This window comes from Fusarium verticillioides, chromosome 2 (genome assembly GCF_000149555.1).
Source record: "Fusarium verticillioides 7600 chromosome 2, whole genome shotgun sequence".
Lineage (NCBI taxonomy): Eukaryota > Fungi > Ascomycota > Sordariomycetes > Hypocreales > Nectriaceae > Fusarium > Fusarium verticillioides.
In genome coordinates this window covers 1330244-1352009 of record NC_031676.1, presented here as the reverse complement: position 1 = coordinate 1352009, position 21766 = coordinate 1330244, and the positions used below count along the sequence as shown (strand labels likewise).

At 49.1% G+C, this 21766-nt stretch overlaps 9 protein-coding genes across 11 annotated transcripts; 2 read left to right on the top strand and 7 right to left on the bottom strand.

Annotated features, from left to right (window-relative positions):
- Positions 1-89: 89 nt before the first annotated feature.
- Positions 90-1595, bottom strand: FVEG_06262 (D-amino-acid oxidase). Its single transcript, XM_018894584.1, has 4 exons — positions 1370-1595; positions 1179-1316; positions 1035-1132; positions 90-983 (listed from the first exon to the last, which is right to left on the bottom strand). Exons 1-4 carry the CDS (start codon positions 1519-1521, stop codon positions 160-162), a joined length of 1212 nt encoding a protein of 403 aa, XP_018751680.1. The 5' UTR covers positions 1522-1595; the 3' UTR covers positions 90-159.
- A 70-nt stretch (positions 1596-1665) lies between these two features.
- FVEG_06261 (thioredoxin 1) lies at positions 1666-2757 on the bottom strand. Of its 2 annotated transcripts, none has more exons than XM_018894582.1 (3): positions 2550-2727; positions 2381-2488; positions 1666-2321 (listed from the first exon to the last, which is right to left on the bottom strand). In XM_018894582.1, the coding sequence occupies exons 1-3, from the start codon at positions 2669-2671 to the stop codon at positions 2123-2125; spliced, it is 429 nt and encodes a 142-aa protein (XP_018751678.1). In that variant the 5' UTR covers positions 2672-2727; the 3' UTR covers positions 1666-2122. The 2 variants fall into 2 exon arrangements, with proteins under 2 accessions (XP_018751678.1, XP_018751679.1); XM_018894583.1 differs by having other exon boundaries at positions 1823-2321; positions 2381-2485; positions 2550-2757.
- A 244-nt stretch (positions 2758-3001) lies between these two features.
- On the bottom strand, positions 3002-8367 carry FVEG_06260 (hypothetical protein). The gene has a single exon (XM_018894581.1). It carries the CDS (start codon positions 6664-6666, stop codon positions 4234-4236), a length of 2433 nt encoding a protein of 810 aa, XP_018751677.1. The 5' UTR covers positions 6667-8367; the 3' UTR covers positions 3002-4233.
- A 328-nt stretch (positions 8368-8695) lies between these two features.
- FVEG_06258 (kinetochore protein NUF2) lies at positions 8696-14191 on the top strand. Of its 2 annotated transcripts, XM_018894579.1 has the most exons (3): positions 8696-9908; positions 10011-13772; positions 13827-14191. In XM_018894579.1, exons 2-3 carry the CDS (start codon positions 12501-12503, stop codon positions 13941-13943), a joined length of 1389 nt encoding a protein of 462 aa, XP_018751675.1. In that variant the 5' UTR covers positions 8696-9908; positions 10011-12500; the 3' UTR covers positions 13944-14191. The 2 variants fall into 2 exon arrangements, with proteins under 2 accessions (XP_018751675.1, XP_018751674.1); XM_018894578.1 differs by having other exon boundaries at positions 8696-13772.
- FVEG_06259 (hypothetical protein) lies at positions 9102-10362 on the bottom strand (the record flags this gene model as incomplete). Its single annotated transcript, XM_018894580.1, has 2 exons — positions 9102-9391; positions 10263-10362. 2 exons carry the CDS (start codon positions 10360-10362, stop codon positions 9102-9104), a joined length of 390 nt encoding a protein of 129 aa, XP_018751676.1.
- On the bottom strand, positions 14030-15040 carry FVEG_15827 (hypothetical protein). The gene has a single exon (XM_018905044.1). The coding sequence runs from the start codon at positions 14853-14855 to the stop codon at positions 14172-14174; it is 684 nt and encodes a 227-aa protein (XP_018751673.1). The 5' UTR covers positions 14856-15040; the 3' UTR covers positions 14030-14171.
- Positions 15041-15132: 92 nt separating this feature from the next.
- FVEG_06257 (hypothetical protein) lies at positions 15133-17879 on the top strand. The gene is made up of 3 exons (XM_018894577.1): positions 15133-15270; positions 15330-15472; positions 15528-17879. The coding sequence occupies exons 1-3, from the start codon at positions 15231-15233 to the stop codon at positions 17673-17675; spliced, it is 2331 nt and encodes a 776-aa protein (XP_018751672.1). The 5' UTR covers positions 15133-15230; the 3' UTR covers positions 17676-17879.
- Positions 17642-19246, bottom strand: FVEG_06256 (hypothetical protein). The gene is made up of 3 exons (XM_018894576.1): positions 18686-19246; positions 18129-18627; positions 17642-18068 (listed from the first exon to the last, which is right to left on the bottom strand). Exons 1-3 carry the CDS (start codon positions 18915-18917, stop codon positions 17834-17836), a joined length of 966 nt encoding a protein of 321 aa, XP_018751671.1. The 5' UTR covers positions 18918-19246; the 3' UTR covers positions 17642-17833.
- A 709-nt stretch (positions 19247-19955) lies between these two features.
- FVEG_06255 (3-hydroxyisobutyrate dehydrogenase) lies at positions 19956-21058 on the bottom strand (the record flags this gene model as incomplete). Its single annotated transcript, XM_018894575.1, has 3 exons — positions 19956-20684; positions 20735-20905; positions 20957-21058. The coding sequence occupies 3 exons, from the start codon at positions 21056-21058 to the stop codon at positions 19956-19958; spliced, it is 1002 nt and encodes a 333-aa protein (XP_018751670.1).
- Between the last annotated feature and the right edge of the window lie 708 nt (positions 21059-21766).

Here is a 21766-nt window from a genome sequence, read left to right as displayed (position 1 = left end):
GCTGGTTACGTGTGGGAAATGCGGGGCCCCGCGATATGCATAAATTCTCATTCTCATATTCTTCACATCAAACTTCAATTCTTATTAAGCTGAGGACAATCATAAGAATGAATGAATCAAATATTCATTAATTAATGCCAATCTACAAACGTGGTCAATCTACAGCTTAGACTTGGCAGCTTTGCCAACCTTGTCCACAATCTCAACTACACCCTCAGCACAACCATATGAGCCTTGATATCCCCAGCCAGAGTGGCCATAGTTGTGCACGATCCACGTCTCATCGTCTAACTTCTCCTCCTCAAGTCGAAGTCCATCTCGTCTCCAAGGGCGCAGTCCCACAGCGTGTCGAATCACACTCAGTCCCTTAACGCCCTTACCATCAGCGACCTCTGGGCGTGCCTCAACGATGCGCTGCATGATACGTTGGGCGATGTTGGGATCTGGCTGAGACTCCCAGTTGCCGATATCGTAAGTTCCACCCAAGATTGTGCCACCACCAGCTGCTCGCTGCATGAGATACATGACATCGGCACCGCCGTCCTCAACTCCAGATGTGATAAGCATCGGTGTGCTCTCGTTGCGCACCAGCACAATCTGTCCGCGCGCAGGCGCCATAGTCTCATCCTTAACACCGCCCAGTTCCAAGGATCCTAGGCCTGTCGCGTTGACGATGATGTTGGGAACATTACCCGTGTGGCTAAGTTTCTTGGCGTCACTGATATCGGTCAGGATGCCTCTCTTGAATACAACGCCGTTCTTCAGACATTGGCCAACAAGCCAGGGAAGGTAGATGGCGGTGTTGATGCAGACAGATGTGAATTCGCAGCCTGAATCGTAACCGCGAGTGACTTCATCAGGGTTCTGTTCTCGGAAATCCTCAAAGATCTCCTTATACCAGGGCTCCTCCATGAAGAGTGCATCAGGGAACGTTTGGTTCTTTGCTGCTTCTGCGTCCTTCTTTCGTCTTTGAATGTGGCACTCTGCTAGATATTAGCCTGTCATTTTCCATGAGAGAAAATATGGTGACGCACTTTGGAAGTGAATGCCCGCTTCGGGGACTTGTTCGCACAGTTTCTTGAACTCTACCCAAGTTCGACGTTCCCATCTGCTGCTTTCTCGTGTGGCCATGCTGGAAATCGTGAGTAGGATGATACAAAATGGGACAGATCACATACGGGCAGACGTTTGCACCAGCAAATGGCGAAGCATATTCAATATCATAGTCACCGGGCATATGCTTACCCACCACAGTGATCTTGTTGCCCTTGTTCTTGGAAAGAAGGTAGGCAGATGTCAAGCCAGAAACACCAGCACTTTCACAGGATCAGCTTCATTCAGAATAGATAACTTGTCAATCAGGACTCACCCAACGACGACGATTGTGTTCGCCATTTTGATATGCCACGTTTTGTTTGATAATTGGGTATTTGGTATAAATCTTCTCGAAATGGAAAAGTACTCGATTGAACTCAGGACTAGACTATAGAGGAGAGGTTGTCGCATTAACTTATACGCCATCTCGTCGGTTCCCAGTTGAAGCCCCGATCTCTAAACCGGGGGATTGGCTCTTGTGATTGGCTCATCAACGCGGGGCCGCCGAAACCGGGATTGGCTCTATCATGATAGTAGCATAAGATAAGATAAGCCAGTTGCAATGCAATGGCTTGAAATTGCATATTGATCAGCCAATCGATTTGTTTTGGAAGCTATTGCCGACCTGTCAAACGGCTCTTGGGCGTGAATGACACTCGCCGAATGGCCATATGCAATACGACGGCCTTCCACCTCCGTGACAGTCCATACTGGAAATAGAAGGCCGCGAGAGAACTTGACTAAGTAGCCTATGGCATTTGAACCATTTCTAGCCGAAATCATAGAGGTGTGGTGTAACTGCCGCCGATCAGTATAGACTAGACTCAAGAACTCGGACGATTCTCCAGAGTGATACATGATAAGATATCATAAACAGACCTCAACGACCCATTGTACAAGTCTAACTATGCTAATAATACACAGCTGTTTTTACTTTCCTCGGTAATATAAACAGATTGAGTCTATTGCCATGACCTTCCTTGACAGTCCAACCCAGTGACATGAGATGTTACAAGATTCACACAATTCATGCAGCATGCTTCGCCAGCATCGACTGAAGGGCTTGAGGGTTAGCACCGACCAACTCATCAACCTTTCTTCCGTGCTTGAAGACGAAGAAAGTTGGCATAGCGCGGACGCCGAGCTCAGCGGTCAGGTCGGGAAGCTCATCGACATCAAACTTGACGAATTGGATGCTGTCTGAAAGAGCCTTCTCTTCCGAGAGCCTGAGGTTATATTGTTAGTTGCCCATTTGAAGTGATAATGTATAGTTTGAGCCACTTACTTGTTGAGGATGGGAGAGATGGCCTTGCAAGGACCGCACCATGTCGCGAAGCAGTCAATAAGAACAGCCTTGTCTGTTGTGGAAACAAGGTCCTTAAACTCTTTTCTTCTACCAGATCAAGTTAGTAAAAGTTATTCCCATAACCTCTCATGAAAGCTCTTAAACTCACGTCTCGATGTTCTGCACAGCGAGTCGAGCAGCCGTGGTATGGAATGGCCGAGCGGCGAAAGTTACGGCGCCAGATCGAGCAGCCTGGGCGACAGGCCGCATAAGACGGAAGAGAGAGGACATCGTATAAGTCTTATAATACGTGTCGTTTAAATAAGTTGTAAACTTGGATTAGTATGAGAGGATTGGATTTCTAATTGTTAGCTCTGATGGCTCTTCATTGGGTGGAGTATGATGACTTGATTAGTTGGCCAATCATATTCTGATCACGCAAAGTTCATGACTGGTCTTGGACGTTTCATGATCGAAACACAAAAGCTTCATGATAATGTTTTAGGGACGATATCACGCTTTGACGATGTATGATATGTTGATAGAGGCTTATTGCGTATATGCCATTGACGTGACGGAATCATGGCATAACATGAAACAACTACCTCAGCTCTAAAAGCTCTCAAGAGCCATGTTCAATGATGCCTCAGTTCTAATCAAGATACAGATTAAACAACAAACAAATAATCTACATGCTTTACACGGACTTCAGTAACTCTCTCACTCTCTTATCCAGTCTTCACCTACTTAAACCATGGCGATATCATCTCACACTTGTGGATATGCCACACCCAAATGCACGCATAACCATGATAATTTCCACATTCACAGCAACTAAGCTAGTTCCCGAGATCTACAACGATCAGCTTCTAATTAATTACTGCTTCAACTGCCGAGACCACGGACATATGCACAAACTTATTTCATGCATCTACGGCTGTGGATCAGAGCTAATCTTAATATAACCATCACTTGACGTATGGTGAAACAGCTTTTAATCTCAGGATATTGTTCGATCTGGTCAATTAACCTATCAGCTTACAAACATTTACATCTTCCTCCTCTGAGGTGGACAGACACACGTCCATCGTCTTGTGATCTTGTCCATCCTCATTTCCCAGTGATGTCCATTGCGCTATCGCATCGCAAGATCTATTGTTTCATGCAGCCAACCACTCTCGCGCCAAGCTCGATCTCGGGCTTCCAGTTTATGTTTCTGGACGCCCAAGTGCAAAAGCAAATCCCAGTTGCTCAAATCAAACCCGTTTTTCCCGCCTCCCATAAACCCCGGCTAGTAGAAAACAAAATGCTCCCTTCATCTCACAGACAAGATAAGGAAAACCACACCGGCTCCCCAAGGAATGACAGCGCCCAATGGGCACGAAGAGGGACCGGCCAAGGAGACTAGCTCCCTCACCAATAGTTGGTAAATCAAACGCGTCGAGTCTCCCAGTACTCTGTAATTGGCGGTCGACGCGGGGTATCAAAAGGTGCGGTATATGTAGTCGAGAAAAGAAATCCTAGCAGTGAACTTGGAATGCGCCATAGTCATCAAGGTCGTGTCATACATCAGGAGCAAGTCGGTTTCTAGTACCATCCATGTGATAAGCCTATTTGAGAGTCTTGAGTCGTCATAAGAAGAGTCTTCGCTGATTTTATTGTTTTCCTCTTTTTTTTTCTTTCTTTTTTGGTCGATTTTCCATTGTTGATAAGAATAGTGATAAGGAAATGTGAAATGAGTGACTTAGGTTAGTTGAGACGGCAAGGAAATAAAAGGAGTGACAGGTGTCGTTTGGTCGACATTCGTTAAGTTGCGAGACTCTTCTTCTGAACGATCAAGATTACTTTAGCTTTCACATGGCTGGTTGGACGTGACTTCGTCGCCTCTCTGAGTTCCCTGTGGCATCAACGGATGGTCGGGGAGTGATATCGAGTAGTTTAGCACTTCCAGCGCTAAAATTGCGAACGTGACCTTTGCCCAGATTGACGCTTCTAGCGCTCTGAACATTGGCAAGCTCTTGCGATGGAGTTACGGGTGATGTCGGGCTCCCTTCATCCTCAGATTCAAGCTCCAAGAGTCCCTCGTGGCTCTTCATGGTGAATCTGTGCACAACTTGGGGCTGAGAACCAACAGCGCCCCATTTCATCTCTCCATCATTAGCAAACTCTTCCTCATCGCTGCTGGGACGTCCTTCACCAGAACGACGACCCATGAACTCGGAATTCGAGTTTCTTCGGGGAGTGAGCTTCGTTAAATATTCGTCCCCAACGATCTCCAAGTTTTCTTCTGTGCCGTTCGTTGGGGAATCCGTGTGCGTGTCGTTTTGCTCACGCTGATTGGCCCTTCGAATGCTATCTCGTATGGCGGCTCGACGGCCACTGGCATTACCGGAAAGCCAGGAACCTTCAGAGTCAATCGAGGCGAGTGACATGGACATGCCAGCTTCTGGTGACGGTGAAACATATGCACGCTCTACTGTCGAAGGCGTACGGCGGATGGCCTCAGCGGATCGGTGTCCCGATGTTGGTGTGTCATAGCGCACGCCCAAGGACCTCAATTCCTCCATTTCACGGATCTTTTGTTCGGTGAGAATGGGCATGGGGGGCTCCGCTTCGGGCGACTGAACGCGTGAAGCTGGCGGTGAGAGAGGCAACTCAGGTAAGTCTTCCCGGAACCGAGAGCGCGTCCTCTTCGGGGCGCCAATGCTTGGTTTACGGGATAGATAGTTACCGCTTGAAGAGTTGGGCGAGTCCTCACCCTCGAGCTTAGCGAGGGCGTAGGCTTGCGCCTGTGCTCTTGACTGAGCTGCGGCTGCCTGCATCTCCTCCCGAGAGGTATTGGCAAAGGACGATGGTCCTTCACGTCGTTGCCGTTTGCTTCCAATTCGCAGGAATGCTTTGATAGAAGCAAACCCATTCTTACTACCGTCAGAATCTTGGGAGTTTTGTCTGGGCATGTGAACATCCTCCTCGTTGATGGTCTCGGGTGGCGGAGAAACCATCCTATCTCGATCAGATCGAATCGTCGACCTAGATCGCGACTTGGCCGATCTTAAAAGATCAGAAAATCTTGTTCCAGGAGAAACGCTTCCCATATCTTCAGAGGGCTGACGCATCGATGAGGTATCCTTTGTAATGACCTCTTCCATAGGTGTTGGCTGCTCAGAGGCGGCTGTGTCTGTGCGATGAAAGACCTCCTCCTCGGCCTTCTTTTGAGACTCAATTTCCCTTTCGTCTTCAGTAATGTCCATGGGCTCTGGATCTTCAGGTTTCGTTTCAGTGACCACAGTGGAAGCAGGGTCGATCCCCAGCCCTACAAGTTCACGGCCCATGACACCTCTCTCAAGATTCTCTGGCGGAGGGGTGCCTGTGTTCCTGGCCTGTATTTGTTCCGCTTGTTGTTTCTCTGCCCTTTGTGTGATCCGTCTCTCCATTCTTTGTCTCTCCTTCTGCTTTTTCAGTTCTCGTCGTCGATTATCTAATTCCATGAGTTCCCTAAGATCGCGGGCGTCGAGGTCGTCAGCAAGGGAATCGATGCGCCTGTGCGATCTCATCGTCTCTTCCGGAATCGGCTCCTGCTCGAGAAGCTTCCTCCTTAGTGATCCAGACCGATGAGGTGTAGGCACATGGGGAGTCGTCCATCGTGCGTTCGGGGTATAGCGAAGTGTAGGCCGAGGTGCAAGAGCTGCAAGGGCAGAGACTCTATATGAGCCAAACTCCGAGTCGGACGAAAGACTGGAGTGTATTGATCCGGGTACTGGAAGTGAGACGTCCGAATTGCGACCAGCTCGATGCCTTCCGAATCCCCCAGTTTTTGATCTTTTGGAATCTTTCTTCATGGGTCGGCCTGAATTCCATTGTTCCGTAGCAGGCCGAACGGGAGCAAAATTACTCATTGCTTTAATCTCGGCTTCTCTGTTGCGTTCTTCTTTCCTCCTCTTACTTCTCTGCTGTCTTGTTGCTTGGTGGGTCGGACGAAGCGTGGGTGTGCGATCCCAGAGTTCGGGACGTTCTTCAAGGTTGCCAGTAGTTCTTGTTCGGCCTGTTCGTTCACGGACTGGCGAGCCAGCGCGATCTCGATCGGTACGAATGTCATCTTGGCGTCCCGGAGAGAAACTGTATGTTCGACCGGCTCGCTGAAGTCTGGGCGGTTCGGTACGTCGTTTCTTCAAACCAAGTTTGGGTTCCTCGTTGTGAGGCAGCGGCACGCCCTCTGCATCTGAGAAAGCAGCGCCGCTGCGGGAGCGCTTGCGGCTACTCCGGCGCCGGAATGGCCAAAGGGCCATGGTTCCTAATTCGTCGCCAAATGCTGGAGCTAATAATGAGCAACCAATATCGTCGCCGATGTACAGTCGAAATCGTCTAGATTATATCGGGTATGCGAGGGCATCGTGGAGTCGTCAAAACGTTCGTACCAAGCTGGTCATCAGGAGAAGCGAGTGAGAGCTGCAGGGTCGTGTCGAACAACTCGCTGCGCTGGTGGGCTGGATGGCCGCAACAAAACGGTGTAGGTAGGTTGAAAGTACTGATGTATTGCAAGACAAGTACAGCTACTGCGGTGACAGTAAAAATAAGCGGTGATTGTGTATGTATGTATGTGGATGTAAAAGAATGCAAGTACGCGAGCGAGGTCGTGGTTGTCGTAGGTGTTTGGTGCGTGGCGAAACGTGTGTGGTGGTAAAGAGTATTGAGGAAGCAGCAGGTGCTAGGTAATTAAGGTAAGTGCAAGGAACGGCAGGTGCTGGGTGTGTGCAGACTCCGGGGGGGATCATGGGTGTTGGAAAGAAAGACCAATTTTTCAGGGCACCGGGGGCCGGCAGGACAGGGAAGGAAGGGAAGGAATGGGTCAATGGAACGAGCCAATAACTGGGAGGTAGCTTCCCAGTTGCGGCCAACGAGATGCTGCAGGTTGAGTGGGAAAATCGACGTCAGGCTTCGGCGGAAGCAGAGACAGACAGGGAAGGGCGGGAAAGGCCCACAATCACTGAATTGTACTTTGCTTTTGGTCTGGTCCCTTGCGACTTGGAAAGTGCTAACGGGAGTTAAGGGCTTCAGTGTGTACCAGGTACGTACCTCCTTTTTTTTTTAGACCTTAGCGCATCAGAAGGACACCAAAGGCCCCCAGATACCCCCTGGTCGACGTGGCAAGGGTCCCGTCTCTCTGGAGCCCTTTTCAACGGGGCCCTTTTAGAGCAAATGGAAGTGGATCACTGTAAAAAAGCTGAAAAGGTCTCACGAGGTAGCGGTACGAGAATCGTTAGTGAATGTAGGCACTCAATAAGCGATGTCCAGTACCAGTACTTGCTGGCGGGGACTTCCAGGGCGTCGAGGGGCAGGCACCTCACACTTAGGCTGCTGATGAGGTGGCGCTCAACCCGCTGGAGGGGCCGCTGAGTTGCTGCTGTTGGCGTTGGCTAAGTGCTGGGAGTTAGGCGGCGGGGCAGCCTCGTAATTGAACGGGTAGAGCAAAAACCATCCGACAAGACTAGACGGTCAACACCGCAATACTCGGTGAAACTAGAACTGGAGCAAGGGAACTCGGATAGAGCAAGCGAGAGGAAAGGTGAAGAGGTACATAAGATAGTGTACGATAAGATAAGTACAGTATGCGCATCAATCCAATGGATAAGCAAGCAGTCCGCTCCAAGTCCTCGTGATCTAGTGGATAGCCCGGATCAAATGAATCGTGTTTAGTTATATGCAAGTCAAAGTGTTTTGAGCAGATGGTGGTCATCGATTGAACAAGAGGGCAGCAATGAGAGGTCAAGCTGACTCGTCTAAACTGAGAGGGCAGAAGATCTAGCGAGGAAAGCTCCGTAAGGTATGGAGGTAGGTATTGGTGATTGATCAGGTTTGTTTGTTTTCATGTGGCAGGACCTCAGTAAGCTAAGCAAACCATCGCCAGAGTGAATTGCCAATTGGCATGAAGATGATGTAAAAGGCGGGGAGTACAAGTAATGGTAGGCACGATTCGTGGTAAAAGGGAGCCAACTTTAAGACTTATCTCTCTAAATCATACAGATACCACAGCAGCTGATGATAACAACTGATTCATGGCAAATGCTTAGGCGGCCCGAATTGTGCTCTCGCATTCCTACAATCATGCTCTGAATTCTTCTCTTCACTGCCCCTGTCGGTACTTGTGTTCCAAGCAGAGGCTGGGCGGTCTTGGCTGTCAACTAACACTCAGCAGCCGCTAAGTCTTAACTCTGAAAGGCGTAGCGGATGCTATTTTGGCCGCTTTTGAAGGAATTGCATGAAACAAACAGCATGGAAGATGTTGTCTTTGTGTCACGAGCTCAGTATATGCTATTCGTGTCTACGTCAAGGATTACAAGATACTGACAAAAGAACACAACTCCATTTGAGCTTTGATACTTGGCAATCATCACAGCTGAAGATGGAACAAAGATGGGACCTCCGGATCTTCACCCCGCTACGAGCCGTCGATGATCGTCGGTATAGCTCCGTGTATGTCCTCTCCTCGCATTGGCTTGGACATTAGATGTCGAATCTCATCTTACCTCAGGGCACCTCAACCAATGCATGAGGTCAAGTTCGTGCCCTTCTGCAATGGCCACTTCCTTAGATTGGCTAATCTCATTAACAAGAGGGTGTGTATAACCACGAGTTGATGGCTTTGCCGTCACTCCTACTCTATAATTCAGTATGCCACGGGGACACTTTCTCGGTGCTCGGCTCCCCTTTCGTCTGTGATCTTCTACAACGCAACTGTTCGCCACACTTGTCGTCGCCGTTGCAGCCACAAATTAACCTGGCTCAACTTTGGAAAGTTCCCTGCCGTTGACAAGATCGAGTCAAACGCCTTTTCCGTCTCCTCGCGGGACGTCATTGAATAGTGGCCATGGATCAAGCAGCCATCGGCACATGCCAGAAACTCTTGTTCTCGTCGCTTATTCTCGTCGGCTTCTCTCTCCTCCCGTGGCCGTGAATCACGATAGCTGGTCTCGTGGTTCACGACACCCGCCACACGATTGAGTGCAGCATGTACTATCAACAGACATTGGGTTGGACGCTAGTTCGACACAGGCCACAGGGGACATCGTTTCGCCCTGTCCGAAGATCTTGTTCGCCGCCATGCGATCGAGGCTGTCACGCCAAAATCCTCCGCCCCTTGCTATTAGGTGACTACTGCAGCTGTTCAGTCATGTCTCACAACCGTCCGGCGCATGCAGAGACTACAGAGAGTGTGTCGAGAGACCACAGTGCTTGCTCCCTCCCTCTTCCGCCTCCTTTAGCTTGAGCTCTTGGCTTGAACAAAGCAATGTTTCGAAACTACCTCATACAGCCCAGTGCTGTAGCTGCGAATCGATTTGCTGTGCGTAGCACGTTGCAGAGGTTAGGTTGGGTTGGCAGACGACATCAGGTAACTTGTACCTGAGCCTTTTTGCCAAGCCTCTCTCGTCTGTTTTCCAGGTACCGATACCTATGTACCTCGCATCAGGACCCATGCGACTTGCGCCTGTCTACGCCGCCCCTGCGTGTTTCTTCGTATTTACTTTGAAGAGTACGAAGTCACTTCTTTTGAACCCCGACGCTTGATTTCTCGTTGCCTTCGGGACCTTCGTATCCGCCAGCCGATGCTTAGAAAGTGCTGACTGAATCTTAGCATCTTGTTTGTTGTTAGCCGTTGGATCTTGTATGGGCTTTTGGAATGTGATGATCGATACATCCCCTGTCTATCACCAGAAGCTTAACGAAGCCACAATGCTATCAAGTACTGTAGTTAGGATAGCCGCAAAGGCTGGCTTTTTTAGATATGACAAGGTAACAAATACGGCCAATTACCGTATTCTGATCCCTGGGATCTTTCTGTTTCTTTCTTTCAATCTTGAAGTCCCCAGAAGCACTGTTTACATACAACAGTCCTTGACTTCCATCAAGAACATGGCATGCATGGGTAGGGTTATTTCCGAACCAAGTTTTCGTCTCCTCCTACCGTTGATCCAAATGAGCGTCATGATTACACGAGCAGTTCAGGTCAACAATTACCAAATTGAAGCTCTATGTCGATCAATTGCATTTCAGGATTTCTTTCCATCACACAAGCAGATTGTAGACAGGTCAGGCCGGCTCAGCTTAGCCTTCATGAGAGTTGAAGTTACATATTCGACGTCACACAATGAACTTGTCATACATCCCCGTGGCATGGTCGACAAGTTTGCCCAGTCCATCGCGGAACATGCCTTGGTACGTACACTGTACTATAGCACTCCCGCAGCACGACCGTTGCAACGTGGAGCTTGGGCCTGATGAACGTTGCGAATCAGGGACCAGAGGGCTTTTTTTGACTTCGCCCGAACTTCAGATTGGCCAATGAGTCTACAGTAGGGTCAGTGATCCTGAATCGTGTGGCATCTCTGCATCCTAACGGCTGAGAAATCACACGATGATCATCGAGAGATCGTCTTTCGAGCTTGCGACACCCCAATAGTCCCATCTTGCAATGTCAACGACACTCTCACTCATGCAGCAGAGGATGAGATCCTTGTCTAACAGTGGTGATTCTTAGCGCTCCCGGCGCCCGCCACGGAAACAAAGGGCGGCCCATCCCTCCGTAACCTTAGCAAGTTACTCGGGGTTTCCTTGCCCAAGAGAGGTTTCCGCGAGGCACCATGCATGTCAAATCATGCATGAAGAGGATTTCTGAAGGCTTCTTTCTAGTCGTCGCCAATAGCCGGGGGATGATTGTGTCGCACAACAAGATATATGTCGCTTCCCGTTGTCTATTCCAATCGGTTCCTGGCCAATTTCCGAGCCAAGGACTATTTGCGGTCAATACCAGCGAGTCACTCAGTTCCTGAATCAGTACGCAGTAAATGGGCTTGATCTCTTCGGCAAAAGCGAAGATTAGGTTTGCTTCTTTGTCAGAGTCGATCGGGGCAGATTTGTCCCAGCGTTTCGATGCCCCTGAGCCCTTGTTTCATTGGGGAGCATTGGTTCTGGGGACTAGGCTTTGAGCCAACCGATCTCATGTTTCAATGTCGTAGAGCTTTTGCTTTTCTACTCAGACTTCGGGCTTTCCTACCCCCTTTGCCCCTGGACAAGCAGACAGGCTAGAGTAAGAGGGATGGTGGTTTCGTTTCAGGGGCGTCACTTTGATTGATCAAAAAGCAATAAAACGTCCTGGGGCTGGCTCGGGCGTGCTAGCGTACCGCCACGTGGATGAGATACCGTACGCAGAAGCTGTGGTTGGAGCTGGCAACGTGGGACGAAGACTTTTGAGGAACTGGCTTACAAACACATTCCCTTAGAAGAGTTTTGACCAACGGCCAACAGCCCAAGTTGAGTTTCTTTCACTGAGTTGCTGTATGTATAAGGTAGTATTAGCCATGCTTAGCGACTGTTCACCGCGTGCCGCAGAGACAAGATGTCACGGCAATTTGCTTCACTGTGCTTGCATCTGCTGCATTACCAAGCCACGCGAATTTAGTGATTAATTCACAGGTTGCAAATGCACAGAGACGATTTGACGGCTGCAAGTGAGACGAACAAGTGCAGAATAGTCAAGGATCACCAGTCGATCATCGCCAATGATATGCTGGTGACCATCTGGACTATATTTAGTGATACGAGCGAACGTCACTGATAGCAGATGTGGGACATGTCAGTGCTTCTTCCTGCAGCATTCTTTGGGTTTCGAAAGTGTTATTTCGAGATCAGATGATGGTTCGAAGTTTAGAGTCATCATTCATAGTATCAGAAACTCGACATGGCATCCCTTGAGCACCTCTTGAGTTTGTCAGGGTTGTCATATATCGATCGAGATCAGTCGCAGGATTTAGAGATGAAGATACTCTCTTATAACTAGGGACTAAATTAAACATGACCAATAGTAAAGTCATCGTTTATCAAAGACATCTGTCGTATTTGTCTGAAGCCACTGTTTAAGATCTGCACAAATCTCCATTTGCTGAAACAATACTGACACAATGGAGTTGGGCTGCGATATCCCGTCACGTGATGCCGCATCTCCATGTTTCCACGGCAACACGTATATGGTGTTTATGATTTTCAGTAATCGCGACAAACTAATTAAGCCAAAAGCGCAACCAAAGGAGAGGATACGATTTTGACAAGATAAAACACAACCGCAACCATGGCGTACAATCCGCGAATGAGTATTATTCCAACCTCGCAGCAGCAATCGCGGACACGAAAAAAGGAGGAAGAGGCAGATGCTTTTATGCGTCTCCCTGACCGCGAAATCGTTGGCTGCATCACCGACATCGGCATCAACTTCACCGTCGCAGATCTTCAAAAGCCAAATGCAGCACATGTTCAGCAAATCTTTGAGTGGTTCGCCGAACTCCTCCTCAATGCGACACGTGAGACTGTTGAGCCGGCCATGCGAGCTGCCGCCGAGGATATTGTTGGAGAATACTCGGATGTCATCCCTCCGGATACTCGCAACCTGATGGGCTTTTATGTGTCGCTGCGCAGGCTGTTGTTTGAGTGCGGCATCACCGACTTCAGCTTCAACGACCTGTATAAGCCGACATATGATCGCCTCGTCAAGATCTTCAGTTACCTAATCAATTTTGTTCGATTCCGCGAGTCACAAACGGCTGTTATCGACCAGTACTACAACAAGGCAGAGTCGACAAAGACACGCATTGAGACGCTCTATGCCGAGAACCAGGAGAACGAGGGTCGTCTGGAAGATATGAAACACAACCGCAAGGCCATGGAGGCGCAAGTCCGAGAAAAGACGATGAGGAACGAGGAGCTCAAGAAGAGACTGCTAGAGCTTCGACGGAACCAGGAAAGGGTGGCTGCACGTCTAGAAGAGGCCAAACAAAAGAAGGGCGAGCTCACTGCAGTGTTGGAACAAAAGACCCACGAAAAGGTTACCTTGAAACAGGAAAGCACAAAGCTGCGACCTTATGTGCTCCAGAGCGCCTCAGATCTTCAGGAGAACTTGGCCGAGCTGCGTGAAATTCTGAACAACGATAAATCACACATCGACGCATTGGACCGGAGAGCACGAGCCCTGCAGACCTCGACAGATTCATTCTCAGTCGTCTCAACAGATGTTGCATCATGCATCAAGATCCTCGATGAGATCGCTGCAGAGCTGGCCAAGGAAGAGGAAGAACTAGCACGTAATGCAAAGCAGCGTGATGCCCTCTCAGAGCGCGGTAACAACGCGCGTGAAGTCGAGCGCACCGAGACTATGCTGAAACGTCAGTTGAGCAAGTGGACAGAGAGGACAGAGAAACTCCGCGAGCAGAGCAACCAGAAGGCGAGGGAGGCGAAGGAGAAGATGCACGAGCTGCGGGCAGTGCACAAGCAGCTCACTGAGGAGCAGACTGAGAAGGGCAAGGAGATGGAGGTTCGACGTGTTAGAATCGAGCAGACTGAGAAAAAGGTAAGCTGTCCCGCAACGTTCCTTATAAGTGGCAAATTATTAACATGTGCATAGATGCTTGACTTGAAGGAGAACATTGAGAATGAGGTTCATAGTGCGCATGAAGAGTACCGCAAGATGGAGGCACATATCAAGTTGTACATTGCTGAGATGGAGCAGGCCATTGCTTAGGTCTGTCCAACGGTAGTTTTTGTGTTTGTCATGCTTTATGTTATGGTTGGCGGCAATATTTGGGATAGATACCATGGGTTGGCGTTGAAGGCTGTAATGATGATATGTTAATGTTGACGCCTAGTATGACTATTTTCATCGTGGAAACGACGATATGATGTTCATTGAGTACTGGATACATGGTCGAGTATATCGTGCACTTGATAAAATATAAACATCCCAACCAATTCAACATTCTTGTTCACGAGTATCGAATTCGAACCATCTACTCAGGACTTGCTTAGCACTGACGGTCCGTCCACTCCATGATCCATCGTCTCTTCTTGAAGTGCCGTTCAACAGAGGAATCATCTCTTCTCCGAGGTGATCCAGGGTATCGTGTCCTCCTATCCCTTTTGGCTCAATGATGGCAGCTCTAAACTCGGTTCGTGAGGCAGCATCGACTAAAAGGGCGGCTGAGTTGCCGATACCTTGCGCAGACCATTCACTGGCGTCCCTGTGAAGAGCTAGGAGTCCGTAAACTAGAAGCAGTGGTGGTCGAGATGTGGGCGTATGGTTTGGTGGTGCTGGTATTGGTGAATCCTTTTGTGTAAAGACGGAGAGAAAGGCGCGTAGATGTGTGACGGTTGGTACAAATAGAAATCTTATGTGGCGGGATATCGCTATTTGGTAGAGAGGTGCCTTTAGGAGATGATGAGAAGGTTTTGTTTCTGAGTTTCCTGAGTCTTGGAGTTGTAGTTGTTCCTCTTGAAGAGTTAGATGGTATGTTATTTCCTCCATGAGTGAGCTCTGAAACTCTTCCTTTGACGAGCCGACTATTATTGTCGAAGGATATCTATGGCAGGATATGATATATGATAGAAGCTCGGAAGGAGTTTGTGGTGAGACGACGATGGGTTGAGAGGATTCCATGGCTGTGATGTTACCATTGAGTTTATCCAGGGTAGCTCATATCAAGCAGGTTTGAGCAAAGAGAGTTGAGTTTCGAGGTTTAATATCGCATGTTTAGGCCCTGATGACAAAGTCTGTGGAATGACTGTCATGATTTCATTTTAAGAAACTTGAGAATTATCCTCAATCTTCAACTCGATCTGTCGATATAAAGATGAAGCTGTAATGTCTAAGGGCAGATAGTTGAGCTCCCCACCAGTTGTCACGCCCCTCCACCTCCACAGTCCGCAGCAACCATCACTCAACGTCATCCCAAACACCTACACTAAAACCCACCCTCAAAAGCTCCCCCTCCTCTCAAACGCGGCGTAAGCTCGACAAAAGCTCACTCGCGCAATGGAGTCCATAGCGAGGATCTCGAGTCTCATGGAGACCGGTATGTCTCCTTATTAATAGACCGCTTTCATCTGTAGCTAAAACTGACTGATCATCCAGCGAGGGAGCTCACCCTCGATGCTGCCCAGGCGACGCGCGGTGCGCGCACGAGCTCAAGACCTTTGGATCGAAACCAGATGAGGAAGTTGTTGGATAGTAGGAACGAGCGTGAGGTCCTCGAGGGTCTACGGCGTGTTATGGCGGTGCGTTGTGTTGTTCTCTTGACTACGTATCTTGACGCTAATGGTGACGAGGCAGATGATGTATCGAAACCACAAGACTCTACCGTTCTTCTCTTCCGTCGTCAAGAATGTCGCCTCGCCGAATATCGAAATCAAGAAGCTTGTCTACATATACCTCATCCACCATGCCGAACAGGAGCCAGATCTCGCACTCCTCTCCATCAACACTATTCAGAAGTCCTTATCCGACCAGAACCCCCAAGTCCGAGCTCTCGCCCTCAAGACCATGTCCGGAATTCGAGTCCCCGTCATCAGCCAGATTGTATCTCTCGCTATCAAGAAGGGTGTGGCCGACATGAGCCCCTACGTGCGGAAAGCAGCTGCCCTTGCGATTCCGAAATGTCATCGATTAGACCCGAGTCAAGCGCCGCAGTTGATCGATTATTTGACAACTTTGCTAGGTGACAAGCAATACTATGTTGCTGGAGCTGCCGTGTCAGCTTTCCTCGAGATATGCCCCGACCGGATAGACCTTATTCACAAGCATTATCGCACGCTGATCAAGCAAGTGGTGGATATGGACGAATGGAGTCAACTGGCAACACTACGATTGATGATGTATTATGCGAGAAAGTGCTTCCCTCGAGGGACAGAGTCGCCAGACGAATCGACCGAAAATTCTGAGGGCCAGCGAGTGGACGACTTCTACGGGGAATCGCGACAAGGTAGTCAAAGTCAGGGGTCTTCAGTGCTTGACCCGGATCTGGCATTGCTGCTAAATGGCATCAGACCTTTACTGCAGAGTAGGAATGCTGGTGTTGTTGTCGCTGTCACTCGGTGCTATGTCGATATCGGAACACCCGAGTACGTGAAGCAGGCTATTGGCCCCCTGATCGCCTTGCTTCGTGGAGCTCAGGATATCCAGGAGACTGCCTTGTTCAACATCGTCTCCGTCTGTCTTCTTCGACCCACTGAGTTCGTCAAATATGCCAGCCATTTCCTGGTTCGGGCCACCGATACTGCCCCTGTGTGGGAATTGAAGTTGGAGATCCTAACGATCATATTCCCTCACAGCCCCCCACACGTTAAAAGTCTTATTCTGAAGGAACTTGAACACTTCTCCCAAGGAACGAACAAAGCCCTAGTTCGAGAGGCGGTGCGTGCTATTGGCCGCTGCGCCCAGACTGATACCTCTGCAGCTCCTCGATGCTTGAAGTTACTCCTGGGTCAAATTACTAGCTTGGACGGCACTCTCGCTGCCGAGTCACTGACAGTCATTCGTCACCTGATACAACAGGACGTCCAGGGACATGTTGGGACGGTTGTTCGCCTAGCAAAGAATCTCGACTCTGCAACTGACCCTCAGGCTCGTGCTACAATCATCTGGCTCGTGGGTGAATTCTCAGGTCTAAATGGAGAGGACAACATTGCGCCAGATGTTCTTCGCATCTTGCTCAAGGAGTTTTCTAATGAATCTCCAGTTGCTAAGCAACAGATTTTGCTCTTGGGGGCCAAGGTTTACCTCCACCATCTCAACCGCAGGACTGAAGCTGAAAAGGAGAGGGATGCTGATGAGGACCCGCCTATGGATACAGATACTCATCCTATCGTGAGGTTATGGGAATACGTCCTGCTACTAGTGAGATATGATACATCGTTCGATCTCCGTGATCGCGCGAGAATGTATCGATCACTTCTTGCAGTTCCCCAGCTGGCGACACTGATGCTCCTTGCTGAGAAGCCAGCGCCACATGCCCCGAGTCCATCAGAATCTCGAAAGGGATTCCTCTTGGGTTCTTCCACATTGGTGCTTGCAGGTGGTGGGGGTATTCATGGTCTTCGGGGATATGAACCTTTACCTAACTGGGTCGAGGAAGGAAAACAGCCTGATCGCCGACTTCGAGAACCTGAAGGCAGTCAAAGTTCTAGGTACGACGTAGAAAGAAGTACACTTCCTGCCAGTGAGAGGCTCGATGAGGCGGCCAAGACAGTCATGCCTAGTAGGTCAAACGGCACAGGGACAGGCACGGGTGAAGCAGTGGGTGCCAAGACTCTTGATGACTGGCTTGCAGAAGAAGAGCAAGAAAGCGAGGAGACGGAGGAAGAGACGGAAGAGGAATCATCGGAGGACGACGACGACGATGAGGAAGAAGATGATGACGAGGAGGAAGAAGAGACGGATAGCGATGACGGTGGAGAAGCCGATAGACTGGTCAAATCCTAATATCGATAGAAAGCATTATCAAGACACGCTCAACTTGGACTCATCCGAGTCTGAAAGATTTGATCTAATATCGTCCCAATACCTCGCGCCCTAGTTGAAACAAGATCAAACAACAGATACCCTTCCCTATATCATAACATAGTCTATTCCATATTCCTCTAAGCAGTCTGAGAGTTTTCAACTTTTCGTTCCTCGCTGGAAGATTCGGCGGGTGTCTCGGCCTCGGTCTTCTTGGTGCGTTGCATAGTGACAGCCATCTGAGGGAAGAAAATCCCAGGATGGAAGGCCGTCAATAGGAAGCCAGTGACGAGAACAAGGGAGCTATCGAGGACGAGGAAGCTAGGCTCATCCTGCATAATGTGGTTACCCCAACCACCGGCCATTTCGGCAATTCTATGATCTCTCGCGTCAGCTGATGTAAGAAGATAGGATAAATGAGGATTCTGCACTAACCGGTAAATGCAACGTGTGAGAATGGCAAAATAGGCGCCCGAAACAGCAAAGCCAAACATGCGGAACTTCTTGTCCTGCCAGACACGGAGCGACTCAGGGGCAGCCTCTGAACTATGAAGGTACTTCTTCACGCGCAGGTAGTAATCGGTGCCCATGGCTCCAAAGGCGAGAAGAACGATGACCTGGAGGACGACACCGGCGATGATGGTCCTGTTACCGTTCCTTGCGAGGCCAGGCTGGTTACGCTTTGCTGCTGCTGCGACACCACCACCGATGGCTTGGATGATGAGACATGAGAGATCGGCGGGGAGGAAGATGCGAGGATACCATCGAGGGTGAATTCGTGAGAGATCTGGGTTGAGAGCGAGGGCGACGTGCTTGAGGGTGAGGTAGATGGCAGCGCAGATGAAGGTCGGGGCGATGATGATGCAGCAGATTTGGGTCTGGAAGGCTGATGAGTTCCAAGGGTTAGGGTCCATCTGAATACGGCCGATATATCCTGAACTTGTTAGCATTTCATCATTCTTTCTCTTCCTGTTAGTGAGTTCCTGTCATACCAATCGTCTCTAGCAGTAAACCAGCTCCCAGAGTCGCAGCATATGTCCATGTCTTCTTCCAAACACCTAATCCTACAGAGGATAGGAACAGAATCGCAAAACCGATCGTAAAGAAGTAACTGGATCCTTTGTTGGGAACATAACCAAGGACAGTTGCGCTGACGGGACAGAGGACGGTGATGTCGGTACAGTCGTCGAAACTCGCCGGCCGACGAGCGTATAATTCGTACATTTTGAAGCTATCTTGGAGTAGTGCTCGATATGTGAAAGGTGAATGAATGCCAGGTTAAGGGAGAGAGGGCAGTGATTGTCACCGGTATTTGCCTCTTGGTCTGTGTATGATGATGATGACTTATGGATTCGTTTCAAGCGACCCGCTTGTATGAAAGGATCCTTGTTTCATGAAGAAACAGAAACAGAAGAGAAGACGACAAGAGAGGGAGAAGAAGAAGAAGAAGAAGAAAGGCAAGGAAAGAAAGAGAGGAACAAGGTGTAAAGATAGGCCGAATATGATTACGGTACATATGCGCATCCAATACCTACAAGATCCATCGTTGCTGACTCGATCCATCCATTTCATTTTTCTTTCTCATTACGACCTGACCCAATTCCTCCGGGTTTTACGGGACCAACACCCGGAGTTCGGGGCATTAACCATACCTGAGAGCACTGTAAATACGGTAACAGTAACTAATTCGTAGGTTAAATTCGAGTGAACTAGCTCGTTAACAGTTGGTGATGCGAGTGCCAAGGCCCGGTTATGTCTATTCCCGGGTGCAGATCCGCTTATTTCAACGTTGAAAATGCTTGTTTAGCTCGTAAATCTCGCTTTTCTCGCGTCGGGCCTCGCATTCTGCTGCTCGCTTACGGGCATTTCCGCTTCTGGAACGTGTCCGTGTAGCGTTTATGAAGGTGTAGTATTACACTTGGCGGCCGCCCTCCTTTGTTGCAGCTGCACAAATTACAATCAGTTTTTTTAGTTGCTGAGGACTTCGGATCGTTTTATGCTGCCGACCCGATTCTCAAGGTGTAATTTATTAATGTTTCATGATGAGATCTACCTAGATCTGATGATACCTTACAAGCTTTATCTCTACTGTAACACTAACACTGCCCTTTTAGTGTTACCATCACATGCCATGGATTTATTCTTTCTTTCTTGGTCTATTATTCTTTTATTCCACAACGAGCACGCACGAGTTAACAACACCAACCCAACTTAGACGAGCCATGCGTCATCACCCCTTTCTTCTAAGGTCACTCAACTGTTTCATGACTGCTCCTCTTTACCGCCCAAATATCGGTACACAACAGAAAAGTCCCGTCCCTTGCACTTCTCCTCCTTTTCAGCAGCTTCATAAACCGCAAACGCCGTCTTTGCCAACTCCATCCTCGCGCCAGCCTCCTCAGCAGCCACCATAGCCAGTCTCAGATCCTTCTTCATCAGAGATATCCCAAATCCTCCTCGGTAGTCTCTGTTGGCTGGTGCTGTCTCTACAACACCGGCAACGGGGTTGTTGACCTCACTGGGCCAGCATCGTCCTGTGCTGACATTGATGACACCAGCTAGCTTCTTAGGATCCAGACCCCATTGCATACCCAAGTTCATGGCTTCTGCGGTAGCGATATTGTTCAGAGCCAGGAGGTAGTTGTTGGCGAGCTTGGCGGATAGACCTGCCCCTTGGTCACCGCAGTGGAGGACTTTCTTTCCCATGAGGAGAAGGACGGGCTCGAGACGAGGAATGAGGTTGGTTGAAGCACCGAGCATAAAGGTGAGCGTTCCAGCAGTTGCGCCTACAACACCTCCAGACATGGGCGCATCAACGAATGTGCCTTGCCCGGTGGAAGACACAGTCTTGGCGACCTGACGAGATGTTGAAGGGTCAATGGTTGAACAGTCGATAAAAACGCGGTCCTTCCTGGGGAGAGATGATGTGATGATGGATTCATATACGCCCTTGACGTGCTGAGGCTCTGGCAGTACAGTGATGATTGTGTCCTAGATGTGTCAGTGAGACAGCTACAAACACGGTGAGTGGGATCACCTACAGCATCTTTGGAGGCGTCGAATGCGCTGGCTGCCAGAGCAACTTGAGCTCCCGTTGAAGCAGCCTTCATCTCTGTTTCTAGACCCTTCATTGATTCAGGGTTGATATCAAAGATGGAGACCTTGTCTGACGGTTTCAGCTTTGACTGGAGGTTCTTTGCCATTTGATAACCCTATTTTCTGTGTAAGTATTTGAACACCATTCTTTGAAAGGAGATGTGTACCATTTGTCCTAGACCGATGAAGCCGTAATTGTCTAGTCGTCGTGCCGAACTGGCAAAGCCTCGACGAAGCATCAAGCTTCCAAGCCGTGTTGAAGGTCTCATGATAGCTGAGTATAGGACGATGAACAGTTCAAGTTTACTAGACAAGATCACAACCAGTGTCTGACTTGGAACAAGGTATATAAGATTAAATAAGAAGCTGGGCAAGATACAAGAAATAAATCATTACAATACCAGACAAAATGCCCTGGGTTTCACTCAAAGTTTGGCGTGTGGGGGAATGGTTACCCGAATCACAGCCGGCCATTGCCGTACTTAGCCAGACCTACCGAGTTTATCTACGGGGGAGTCTCTCTCACTATGACACGCCACGATGACCGAGTTGGAGATCCATGGAATGGTTAAAAAGGCGGAGGGTCGATGCGGGGAAGCCTGTGCAGGCACCTGAGCTGCGGGGGATATTCAGGGAGCAAAGACACTAAAACCTGGGGCAAACTCACCACAGGTTCATCATAACTGAGGACTTGTCCAATCTTTCATGCTTGTTTCACTAGACACGATTTATCATATTAATTTTTCATTTTATTTTACTTCAACGTCTTCATACATAATCCTATAGAGTCAACACAGTCAACTCTACCATCCCCTCTCGTATGGACATCCCTCATCATGCCCATCTCCATCTCTGTCGTTCCGAAATCTCCAGTTAAGCAAACAGAACCAATCAAGCAAAAGACCCAGTCTCTACCAACTCTTCTAGTATTGGTATCTCCCAGGTCAAAGGGGTATGTGCAAGGGGGGGGGGGGAAT

Bases quoted from the DNA above. Each gene is read 5' to 3' on its own strand.
- FVEG_15827 (XM_018905044.1), bottom strand. From the start codon at position 14,855: ATGGAATCCTCTCAACCCATCGTCGTCTCACCACAAACTCCTTCCGAG.
- FVEG_06260 (XM_018894581.1), bottom strand. From the start codon at position 6,666: ATGGCCCTTTGGCCATTCCGGCGCCGGAGTAGCCGCAAGCGCTCCCGC.
- FVEG_06262 (XM_018894584.1), bottom strand. From the start codon at position 1,521: ATGGCGTATAAGTTAATGCGACAACCTCTCCTCTATAGTCTAGTCCTG. The intron at 1,317-1,369 runs GTGAGTCCTGAT...ATCCTGTGAAAG, and splicing joins AACACAATCGTCGTCGTTGG to TGCTGGTGTTTCTGGCTTGA. The intron at 984-1,034 runs GTGCGTCACCAT...AATATCTAGCAG, and splicing joins AGCGGGCATTCACTTCCAAA to AGTGCCACATTCAAAGACGA.
- FVEG_06256 (XM_018894576.1), bottom strand. From the start codon at position 18,917: ATGTACGAATTATACGCTCGTCGGCCGGCGAGTTTCGACGACTGTACC. The intron at 18,628-18,685 runs GTATGACAGGAA...TAACAAGTTCAG, and splicing joins TTTACTGCTAGAGACGATTG to GATATATCGGCCGTATTCAG. The intron at 18,069-18,128 runs GTTAGTGCAGAA...GAGAGATCATAG, and splicing joins CTCACACGTTGCATTTACCG to AATTGCCGAAATGGCCGGTG.
- FVEG_06258 (XM_018894579.1), top strand. From the start codon at position 12,501: ATGGCGTACAATCCGCGAATGAGTATTATTCCAACCTCGCAGCAGCAA. The intron at 13,773-13,826 runs GTAAGCTGTCCC...ACATGTGCATAG, and splicing joins TCGAGCAGACTGAGAAAAAG to ATGCTTGACTTGAAGGAGAA.
- FVEG_06261 (XM_018894582.1), bottom strand. From the start codon at position 2,671: ATGTCCTCTCTCTTCCGTCTTATGCGGCCTGTCGCCCAGGCTGCTCGA. The intron at 2,489-2,549 runs GTGAGTTTAAGA...TTGATCTGGTAG, and splicing joins GCTGTGCAGAACATCGAGAC to AAGAAAAGAGTTTAAGGACC. The intron at 2,322-2,380 runs GTAAGTGGCTCA...ATATAACCTCAG, and splicing joins ATCTCTCCCATCCTCAACAA to GCTCTCGGAAGAGAAGGCTC.
- FVEG_06257 (XM_018894577.1), top strand. From the start codon at position 15,231: ATGGAGTCCATAGCGAGGATCTCGAGTCTCATGGAGACCG. The intron at 15,271-15,329 runs GTATGTCTCCTT...CTGATCATCCAG, and splicing joins CTCGAGTCTCATGGAGACCG to CGAGGGAGCTCACCCTCGAT. The intron at 15,473-15,527 runs GTGCGTTGTGTT...GTGACGAGGCAG, and splicing joins GTCTACGGCGTGTTATGGCG to ATGATGTATCGAAACCACAA.